Source organism: Astatotilapia calliptera, chromosome 10 (assembly GCF_900246225.1).
Source record: "Astatotilapia calliptera chromosome 10, fAstCal1.2, whole genome shotgun sequence".
Classification (NCBI taxonomy): domain Eukaryota; kingdom Metazoa; phylum Chordata; class Actinopteri; order Cichliformes; family Cichlidae; genus Astatotilapia; species Astatotilapia calliptera.
The window spans coordinates 1,430,558-1,442,032 of NC_039311.1; the positions used below are offsets into that span (position 1 = coordinate 1,430,558).

At 45.3% G+C, this 11,475-nt stretch overlaps 1 protein-coding gene across 7 annotated transcripts in view; it reads left to right on the forward strand.

Annotated features, from left to right (window-relative positions):
* Window positions 1-4,777, forward strand: part of LOC113030764 (vacuole membrane protein 1) — a 50,067-nt gene extending 45,290 nt beyond the window's left edge. For all 7 annotated transcript variants that reach the window (XM_026182454.1, XM_026182455.1, XM_026182461.1 and 4 more), the window contains 2 exons: window positions 929-1,031; window positions 2,068-4,777. In XM_026182454.1, the coding sequence (XP_026038239.1) occupies window positions 929-1,031; window positions 2,068-2,211 (247 nt within the window). In that variant the 3' untranslated portion in view covers window positions 2,212-4,777. The remainder of the gene's footprint in view (window positions 1-928; window positions 1,032-2,067) is intronic.
* The last annotated feature ends 6,698 nt before the right edge of the window (window positions 4,778-11,475 follow it).

Sequence of the window (11,475 nt, forward strand, 5' to 3'; positions counted from 1 at the left end):
CGTGTGTGTGTGTGTGTGTGTGTGTGTGTGTGTGTGTGTGTGTGTGTGTGTGACAAAGAGAGAGGGAAGGGGGTTCAGTAGTATCTTGTAGTTGGTGGCTAAACCTTGTAAAGGGTTTTCCTAATATGGGCCGTCTTACTGGAGTTCCCTCCCCCTGTGGGCCATCCCCCAGGTCTCAGCCAGTGATGACACAGCGTGGGTACGACTCACTTCCTCATTAATTGGCTGAAACCAGTTCTTACAGGAACCGCCTGCGATAAATGTGAGAGTTCTGAGAAGTCATTCATTTCTCCTCGCTGCAGCGGCAGAGGAGGCACTGCAGGGGAGTTGAACGAGTTCACCGATGTGTGTGTGTGTGTGAGCGAGAGGAGGGGAAGTGTGTGTGTGAGGAGAGAGACAGCGGAGTGGGAGAATGTGGGTGACTACTGCTGCCGCAGCTGCCGACTGCGAGCCGGCCAACTTTACTTCAGCTGTTTTAATCTGTTTTTTTCCTTTTGTTTTGATTTTTAAAATTTTCAGTTTGTTTCCGAGTGCTGCTGTTTTTTGGGGTTTTTATTTTCTTTTTACAGCTGTGGTAGTCTGTTTTTCTCTGTGTGGGGGGGGGATGAGCAATGAAGGGATCGCACTCGCTGCTCTCCGTCTTTCTCTCTTCTCGGAGAGAGGAAGCAGGCGAGGCCGACACTGTACAGGAGACAGGACAGCGTGCCTCCCTTTGTTGCTGCCCTTGGGCTGGTGAGTAACAATGATGTGATGTGATTTGTGCCCCGCAACCCCACCCCCTCCCTGTTCTTTCCCCAATGCATCCCCCCTCCACCCTCTACCTCTGTCTTTCTCTCTCTACACCCCCCTCCCCCCACTCTTTTTCCTCCTCCTCCTCCTCCTCCTCCACCAACACCACCAACCCCCACACCCCTGTTGGTGGAAACAGATCTGTTCCACTGCTGGGTGCGGCACTGCAGAAGCCCTTCAGGGAGTACTTGGAGGCCCAGAAGGCCAAGCTGCACCATCTCACTGGAGAGGGGATCCCAGCTGTAAGTACAAGGGGCCTCAGTGCCCAGCTTCTATTCATTCATGTTTGCAGCCTAACAAAAAGTGGAACGCACCCCACTTTCTCCAACCTTTTTTGTTCCCTTTCCCTCCACTTATGCCTAACCCATTTTCTCTAATGTGCGCACCTGTTTTACTTGACTTTTTATTCGTTTAAAAAATCATTATTTCATAATCCAAAGTTGTGTGTGCATTGTAATCTGTAGAAATGACACGGGCCTGTTTAGGGCTAGAATGACAAAGTAGCTTAGGGCGGGCTGGGCGGGCTTGAGTTCAGGGAGGAGAAAGAGGGGGGAGAGGGGCCAGTTTGGGGTCTGGCTTCACTTGCTGTATTGAAGTGTACTACTGTAGCACTGCTGACTCATGCTCGATCTTACCAATTGGGAGAGTGCGTCCGAGCGTGGTCCCTCCCCTATGTGTCACACACAAACACTTGCACTCAGTGCCCCGCCTGAACCCGGCACTGACTGTGGAGCGGGGCGCCCACCCCCTCCACTAGTGACAATCCATCAAAACCCCCATCTGGGGGAAAAAAGAGCCAGTTGTAGCTTATTTGTCTTTGAAAACTTTGTTCCTCCGGCTCTTTATTTCCCACTTTTGTCCCGTTCTGTGTGATTCAAGTGATTGAGTGAAAATATTTTTCCTTTGAATTCTAGGAAGGAGGAGGAAAGGATCGACGTTGAGTTGCACAAGGACAGATTAAGGCATTTCTAGAACAATGTTCCTTTTTTCTTGTAACTTGAGCCTTCAGCAGTTACAGGGTAGAAACGAGGCAATTTAGCTTGGTGGAGGCAGGCTGCAGGCTGGGGTCAGCGGGGGCGTTAAGAGGGAGGACGGTGGGGGCTGCCGCGTGTTTTATTACCCCCGATCTCTATCTGTCCTGCACATGGAGCTGGATCCCCACCTAGCCTACAGCATCAGGAGCAGAAGGGAGAGCAGTGTGTGGGGCAAAGAGGGGCTTGTTCTGGAGCTTACTGACAGAGCTCCTCTCTCTTCTGTTCTCTCTGTGGTTCCTGGCAGGAGGAGAGCTGGCTGTCGTGGCTCTTTGAGAAGGTTGTGGTCATCATGGTATGCTTCTTTGTCTGCTCCATTGTCAACTCCATGGCTCAGAGCTACGCCAAGCGCAAACGGCAGGAGAAGTATTCGGAGAGCAAGGCGGAGTGAAGGCTGGCTCGAGATCAAATCGGTCCATCACCTCCAGGCTGCTACCACTCCTTCCCTCCTATCTGCTCTTCCTCCTGGCTGATCCCCCGCTGTGTATTTAGGGAAATATGAGCCCCATCTGGTTTCTCTCTTGTGGTATTAGTGACTTGGACTTCTATTTGCTTGTTTTTAAAAGCTTTGCATTTGGTAGGTGTTTGCTGGGCTGCATGTGAGCGCGTGGAAACTGCATTAATGTTGGTGCTTTTAGGAGCTCCACGTGATAATTCTCGCCAGTAGGCCTTAAGCTGCACTGTTTATTCCACTGGTGTTTATTCCACTGGATTTGTCTAATCTGAATAAGCTAGCATCGTTGCAATGGTATCTTATAAAACCAGCACAGAGTTTGTTTTATTTGGTTAAGAAACAATGACTTATTGTGTATCTCTGCCAGCCTCGTAGGAATCCTGTATTTATGCTGGACTGTAGCTCGGTGTCAGGCAATGGTAACTCTTCTTATTTCTAAATATTGTTGAGCTCCAAGTTAATTGTAGTAGAGATGTTAATAGATGGTTCCAGTTGTAAATGGTGCTTTAGACAACTACTTCTTTTGTGTGTACAGTAAAGCGCTCTGTAGTACTTTTGGAGAGAAATGATAAATCAGCCATGAATCACCCGCTGGTCCCTTTGTCTGCCCTTATTGTTCTGCTTCCAGGAAGAGAGCGCATGACTCAGCCCGGGGCTACTTTACCAGATGCAGCCGTATATTGAATCAGATCTACAACTGTGCGCGTGCCTGTGTGTGAGACTGAGAGCAAGACGGAGATAGTAGGTCGTGTTGGCATGGCTGCCACATTTGTTGCTCTCCTTTTTTGTTTTTTTCTTTTATGGATTAAAGCAGACTGCGCTCCACTCACAGCCGGGGAGTCGGAGCGATAGCCGCCGATCCCTCACACTTAGAGACGATCTCTGTTGTGATGTCAGATGTTCTTCTTTGTCTTCTTTTTTAAAGCCCTCTTCTCCCGCACGAGGACGCCAGGCTCGTGTTTGATATTACGCGAGCAGCTCTTAAAGCAAAAGCGCTTCCATCACATTTTTCTCTTTCTTTCTTTTTTTACTCGCTGGATAACGACAGTTGGCTCTCGGTGTCCGCGGTATCTTCCTTTTTTCAGTAATTGCCAGTGAAATGTGCTATTTCTTCTCTGTACCGCTGTTGTGCTACGCTGGACTGAGCGCAGCGGGTGCTAGAGCAGGCACAAGCAGCGGGGGAAAAAAAACCCTCAAGTGCACAGTGAAAAGCGTCTGTGCCGTTACCTCAGCTGAACCCTCGAATGAACTCGTTGCACTGCCCGAGTCACGGAGCCAGGAGACGAATCACTCGAGTAGATTCGAAACAGAGGGGCACTGTTGAGCAAGCTGAAGCCTGCGCTCTGCACCGGCTCCAGTCAGAACATTCACATCTCCTTTCTCCTGTCGTGGTAAGTAGCATTAGGGCTCTTTCTCTTTTCCTTTTTTTTCTCCCCCCCCTTTCATTGTTGTCGTTCTGTACATGCATACGTCTCAGGCATGTCCGTCACACTCTCGGCCTGTCAGATAGCTTATCAGACTGGTGTTGGCTGTTAAGATTGCAAGGCGACAACAGTCTGTAGGCTGTCTGACATTTCGGGCTCTTTCATCTGACCAGCATCCTGTTTTGTCCTCCTTCTGTTATTGTCATTGTTTCAGTTAGCATCAGTTCCCATTTAGAGGTGTGTGCCACGATGTCACTTCCCTTTATCCCAACCGCTTGTGAAACGTCGGCGATACGGGTCTGTTATTTATTTCCTCCGTGCTGACGTCTGTGAGGGTTTTTCTGTCGGTCTGTGTGAGGAACTGTGAATTCACATGTTTGCAAATGCACACGTAATGATGTCAGCGATGTACTTCTATGTGCACGTCTGTGTGAGTGTGAGAGTTGGCTCTTTCCTCTTGAATTTCCAGAGAATCCAGACAGCGTACACCTTATTGCAACACATCATATTGTGACACTCGGTGCTAGGTATGGTACATGCAGTGCTTACCCAGCTTTCCTTCCCTTTCACACTTCCCTGTTCTGTTTTACTGAGAACTTTCTTCTGTTGCTCAATATGTACTTTTTCTTTTGTGCCGAGCTGCATTTTATTGGAACAGCTCTTTGAGGGGGTGTTTTTTTTGTTTTGTTTTTTCCAACAGCCACACATCGGTAATTACGCAAAGCTGAAAATCATTGCTTGACCAGTGAATGCTTGTGCTGCACAGACACATTTTATTTTAGGTTCGTCTTTTTCGAGAATAGAGCAAAAGCTGCAAACGTACTCCCGGTGAAGCAAAATCACGCTGGAATGGCTCGCTGGCTTAAAAAGTGCTTTTCTTGGCACATTCAGGACGTCCTGTTCCATAAGGGAGCCCCCTTTTGGCAAATACAGTGTGCGTGTGCATGTTTGTCTAGAAATGCTATTTCTACGTGGAAGTGCCTGTATTTCTTGTTGAATATGTCTGTACCTGTGCTATTTTTAAAGGTGTACACACTGTTTTTTATTCTACTTTTTCTAAATAAAGTCTATTAAAAGGAGGATTTGTATTCGGTTCATTATTCGATAAGTCTCGACTGCCCAGGTTGGCGTTTACCTTCAGGCCTCCGAAGAATCTCACGTGTCAGCCAAGAAACTGGGACTGGGAGGATACAGAGTCCATCACAACTCCGATTTCCACGTCTGATGTTTCAGATCCAAACTGTTATCACATTACTGATTTGCCCTCTACACTGACATCATCTCCATTTCAGATTCCAAGCTAAGCTTTTGCTGAGTTTGGGCTCTCGTCACAAATGAAGTCTACTTAATCTGAACAGCCTCTCCATGAAGTAGTAAAATAATACTGCATCAGTTTTAAATTATTATTAACACTCATAACCCTATACTGCATACTAAATACATTATACCCTGTGCTTTGGAACAGACAGCTGCAGGATTTTAAAGCCATAAATAATATTTATGAAATGTCACATGACTTCTGTGTGGTTATGAAAAAATAAGAACCCAGTGTTGGTGGGTGTGTTTGAACACAGCGTGATCTTGTGTCCTGAGGTCAGGCGTGTGACCTGTGCCGAGTCCTGTCCCGTTCCCAGAGCAGCCACACCCAGAGCACCATGAAGATGACTATTTCCACCCACCCCACCCTTCCCCTGGGCTCTGTCTGAAAACCTAACATGCAAATCGTGCCTGTCTAAACAGGTTGGGGGACTGATAGTTAAGCAGTGACACTGCTTTTGTCCTCTCGCTGGTCTCCCCATATGCTGTATAAACTATATTACAGTTAAATCTGGTGGCGCTGCTTCTTTCCAGCACCCTCCTGCCTGCCTATGGCTCGCCACCCCCTCGCTGTCTCTAGCTCTCCAGTTTGTGCCCCTCCTTTCAGCACGCTGAACACCCAGGGATGCTGAAATATCACTGACTTCATCCAACACCCGCCCACCCGCAAGCCCACTCTGCATTTGGTTATCCACTTAGTTCCTTTCACATTCTGTCTCATTACATTATGCTGACAATGTGGATTTCTTTTCATTCTTTCTTTCTTTTTCTAATTCAGACTCACATTAAGGTCCTTCGTTTTTGTCAGCAGCGGTCACGGGATCGTGTCAGACCACAGTGGAGTGAGCAGGCGGACCAAATGGTACAAAGATGCCTTGCAAAGAAAAGTCACCCCGTTAAAACATGGAAAAGCCGAACGAGCTCCAAACCCTATCGTCAGATCGCAAGAGAAGGATTTAGTGACATAATGCCCTGTTTAGGACGACAGCTGTGCTACAATATGCCGTTTATAGACAGAATGTGATGTCAAACTTAAACCTGGAGAAGATGTGTCCTTCCTGCCAGGAAGTAGGAGACATCCTGTGTTCGATAGTTAACTGTTTTAATTTAATACTTTTAATAATTGAGATGATTTTTCTTTTTTTTGGACATAAATTATTATTCAGTGCAGAGTATTTTACATCTCACAGATAAGCATGTTGATGATGTTTGGCAATATTAGATTACAAAAATATAAATGTTACGCAGGTTCGGTGTTGGATATATGAAGTTTTAAACTAGATAAATATTAGCATACATATTAATACAGCTACATTTAAACAAAATGCAACTGGACTCATTTGCAGACCTTGTGCCTGCTTACACACACACATAAAGGCAAATGTAGAAACAAAAGACACACAGCAACCACCCAAACTTTTTCATTTTCCAACTTGTTGCATTCAGAAGCCTCGGTGGTCTGACTGCACCAGCATATTCATTTCGAGGACTGACCAGTTCAACACCGTCTCCTTAACCCTGCCGTACACGTTTCTAAAGGCCTTTGTTGTGCTTTGGTATGCCAGGATCAAACGGGCTTATCAGCAGCTTCAGACTCCTCATAATTCACTCAGAGGAGAGATATGGGCCTCGACTGGTCGAGGCGGAGCGTCTAGCTGAAGTATCAACACTTGCTCGGCTGGCCCCTGGTGTTAATGATTTACAATTACCTAAATAAAATGGCTCAAACAATTACCACGTGATGATGTATTGTTTCTCAGATGGAACAAAACACATCTCCGTGCCCCGAGCTGAACCTAAATCATGTGTGGGTATTTTAACAGAGCATAATTTGGCAGAAGCGTCTGCTTTTCCTGCCCACACAGTGCCAACGGAGCAGACAGCCTAATGGCTGACGCCAGGTGGCCACCGTGACGAAACACACATCCTCTGCTCTTCCGCCTGCCTTTTCCTCAAGCCTTTCAAACCTCAGGACGGACTTCAAGTCAGTGCAACGTTTTAAAAGGATCTGAACTTTTATATTGATCGGTGAATTTCATTGCGCGCTCTCTACTTATATGCAAGTAAAAAGTAAAGAATAAACTTTGTTTTTATTACACTGTTAAAGGATCTTCAGAGCAATTTGGCACTGATCGGTCTTTTGTGTACCACTGTGCCAAGGCTGCTCTCGCAAATGTGCCTACTGTGGTAAGAGGGCAGAGAGGACTCGTAGTAAACCTGCATGAATGGCTCGTCACGTTTTTCACAGTTTGTCCTACCTTCATGTCCCAGGAATTCTGCCAAGGAAACTGCGTCATTCAGGTGTGGCATACGTACAAAGCGGACGTGAGCGCCGTGTTAAGATTAGGAAACACAATAAGGCAGAGCATGCCTGAGAGTAGAATGGGCGTAAAATCGCCGAAATGTACCACACAGCCCAGCACACACTGTTCGAAACTGCACACCCCCTTTGATGCGAGTATCACTGAGTCAACCTTTGGAATGCCGGAAATCTGACGGCACGGACTCTCCTCCGCACGGGGTCTGATCCGAGGGCTGCTTAAGCTCAGCTTTACGCGTACGTGCAGGTGTCTGTCATGACATGATGCCATCTAAGGAATATTACAGGAATGCCTCACAGTGCCTTCCGAGCATACCATTCATGCTGTCCTTTTTCATTTCAAATTAGGCAACGCTGGAAAAGAACCAGAAAAACCGCCAGTAGCTGATTTTGAAGAAAGTGCTGTAGGGTGAGGCGACACGTTCACTTACTGGGACGGTAACGGAGACAGGTAACGATCCTGGATGGGTTTATCAGAACCACCTTTACTGGTGGCGCTACAGAGGAGGTCAACAGTCCTGGATGTTAGCAGGATTACCTCCTCACTATGGCACTGCTGTCAGGGCCTGTGTGCAGGCTGCTGTGTGCATTACAGGCAGAAAGCCCGCCTGCTGTGAAAGACTGTTCTGTCAGAGGCTTTTGTTCAAATCTAAAGATCGGTTTAACATGTTACACACTAGCTACTGCTGGCAATTTAAAAAGGAGCTTCTGTTGATGTGTCAGGAGCCAAAAACATGTGACACCACAGCCCCGGTGCCTAGATTTTGACATTAAAATCACGATATTACTCTCTAAAACCTAAACTCTCATCTTTTGTGCCATTCTGCTCAGAGCTAATTTTAGTCTTGCCCTCATTCTCTGTATGTGGCCTCTTTACGCATGCGATGTGGTTATATGAATCGTGCCCGTTCTGCAATCAACCACACACAGCAAACTAAACCGGACACACACATGTCAGACTCCACCACTCCAATGTGCTGTGTGCCCACATTCATGTAGATCTCTCAGCGATATTCCACTAAAATAGCTTTCCGTGGCCTGTCTGCCAGTCTCACCTCCAGATGCTTTCCTCTTGGGTTCCTTCGTAGTTTCAACACTGAGCCCCGCAGTATTTATCACTATAACTCCCCTTTATCTCTGAACAAGGACCATGGAGCTTAACTTTAGGCGGTCTAGTTAATAAATTTGACAGGAAGTTCTCAATTATTTGCTTATGCCAGTGTTTGACTGTAGTCTATCTTGTAATACAATCAGTATCTTGGGGGAAATTACATTTCTTCAAGGAAATTAAACATTTATCGTCTGACTACTTTTTGCATGTTCCACCAAATATTTGGTCTGTGGGAGCCCATTGTTAGGAAAAACACTTCTGATTACAAAATCCCAAATTTTTGGTTGGATTTTATTTTTTTGGGAGGGTACAAATAATCTTGCATAAAGCCTCCACATTTGCAATAAAAACCTATTTGTTTATAATAAAAATGCTAATATTTCAAATTAGCCATCTCTAAATTGCTTTTTTGTTTGTTTTCATCCTGATGAATCACAAAGTCAGAATAACATTTAAATATAGTTTATCTTGATTTTAATTTCAAAGAAGGAACAAAAAAGCCCCATTTTGATTGCAGTTATCAGCAGGTACTATACAGTTATAGGGGAATGCCTGCCATTATAATAAGAAGTCTTTAAAGGGCAACTGTTAGTTAAATTAGTATTGCACTGGTGTTTTTGGCTTCTATGACTCTGACTTTCATCAGCGACGGCGCTAACCTGACGCAAACACTGTGCTTGAACCCACACTAGTGACTGGTGGCCCTTTGCTTTGCTGCAGGTGCGCAGATGCATAGATAGCTGACTTTTCAACGTTCACTTTGCAGTCTGGACTTTCTTTTGGAAAATAAACTTCCCCACCCTCTTTTGTGCGTCAGTGTGTCGGTTTTGCTGTCACCTTTTCACACAGCTTAGTCACAATATGAAAAATTGGCGTCAATGACAGGGCTACTGCCTGGTTATAGGGGAACACCTGCCATTTAAACGAGAATCAGAAAAACGACACAGTTTTCTCGTGTTGCAGCCGTTTATTGTTCACATAAAACACATTCAGACTGGAGTAGAGCCCCCGCCCCCCTCGAGCTTCTCAGTAAACCACAGGTGTATGCATTCAGCAAAAAAAGAAAAATGAAGACGCTGACAGCTTTAACCTTCAGTTTTTAAATTAATGGCCTTCCATATTGACAAAGTCCAAACACGAGAGCACAACCCAGTCAGTTGATATGCTAAGTGATTTTGAACAAACACAATCCCGACCTCAAGTCACCACGCAGACCCACAACAGAGCGCCGTGACTTTCTACCAGTGTCTCTTCTGTTCTTTTGTAAACATAAACAAAGCTAAACAATAGAGAGAACACACACACAGAAATCCTATTTTGTTACCCGGTGCAGCTGGTTTTGATCACTGGGTAAAGCAAAACAAACTATCAGATGGATTTGAGGCAGCGCTCAGAGTAACGCTACCCTGCGAGGGGCATTTCCTCAACCCCGCAAACCGCTCCGGCAAATAAAAGAAGGCTGACCTTGTGGCTCCTAAAGTGAAAGACATGCTGGGAATTTCGTCTGTAATCATTGTCACTTTTCCTGTACTATGCAGGAGGTCACGCATAGTTGAAGCGTTCAAAGACGCACTGTCTTGCAAGAGGGAGCACATTTATGCTAACTGCTTTCACTTTGTCTGAGCAAAAGTGACCGACTGATATAAAGTGTATATTTTTAGCCCTTTATCAGAGAAATAGGTTGAAAATCCACTTTTACCATCCACTGTTTAATTTGCGATATGTGATCCTAATAGTTTTGCTGTCACAGCAGATGCATGTGGGTGGATTAACTTTCAGTCTTCCCTTTCTTGCTGTAAGTGCACCGTTTGACACTGGAGCGACTTTTTCCTGTCTTCACCTCATATTTAACACTGGGAAAGTAATTATGAGCCAATACAGGATACAGAACATACATTAAAGAGGCAGATGTTTTCCTCTACCCTGTAGTGCTAATTATTCTATTAGACTGTTGTGGTGTGGGTTTCCCAGTTGTACAGCTACTGGTTGTAGAACTTCTCTTGACTAAACTAAAAGCAAATGGCGCTTTCCTTACGCTGTTCAAATCACCCAAAACTCAGCAGCAGTGTCTCTTTCTGCTAATAAAAATGAACTTTTCCTGAGCCCTTTAGGCAGGAACTGTTTTTTTTAAACCAAACTACACCTGTCAACCACATTACCACAAAGGAGGAAGTGTGCATCTACCTGTGACGGTGTGACAGAGTGCAAACTCTGGTATTGTTCCTCTCAGCTGGCTGAAGGCACCTGTTGGTTGGCCAGTGTAAAAAGGAGAAAGAAAATAGTTCCCACATAATACTTCTCACAAAGTTTGGGTTTTTCTTTACCTATTCATGTGGTTCTGTCATATCCCAGAAAAGGAAGACGTCTCTACAGCTGATATCTCCCAAACCAGGTTGTTCACACCAAAGTATTTTTCATAGATAGCCAGGGTGAAAACACAACAGATGAACTGTCTCTTTAAGAGTGAATCTGTGCGGTCCTCAGTAAATCTGATCATTATGGATTTATTGAGCTTTAGTTTTGATACCTGGCTGACACTGAAACAGGTGAAGATAAACACACCATATATTCATGCATTTTACTGTATATTTACTGCTGTGACAGATCAGACAGGGCTGAATAAACCGCTACGTACTGTTAGCCTTTGCTTCCAAAAATGTTGTCGACATTAAATTTATTTTTTTTAACCGCTTCCCCGACACACACACACACACACACACACACACACACACACACACACACACACACACACACACACACACACACACACACACACACACACAAAAAATCCTTTCAAGGACAACATGATGATGACTCACGATGAAGACATGGAACAGTGTGACACTTCTCACCAAAAGGACAAAAGCAGAAGTGTAGTAGGCTTCTAAATACAATGTGAGGAAATAGCAACAAGTTCTCATTCCGCTTCTTTCTACAGGTACCGCAGACATCACAGGGTAGCATGCAAGCTTCTCTCAATATAGCGTCGACAGCATGGCCATAAACGGCCTCAGGCACAGATGCTCGTG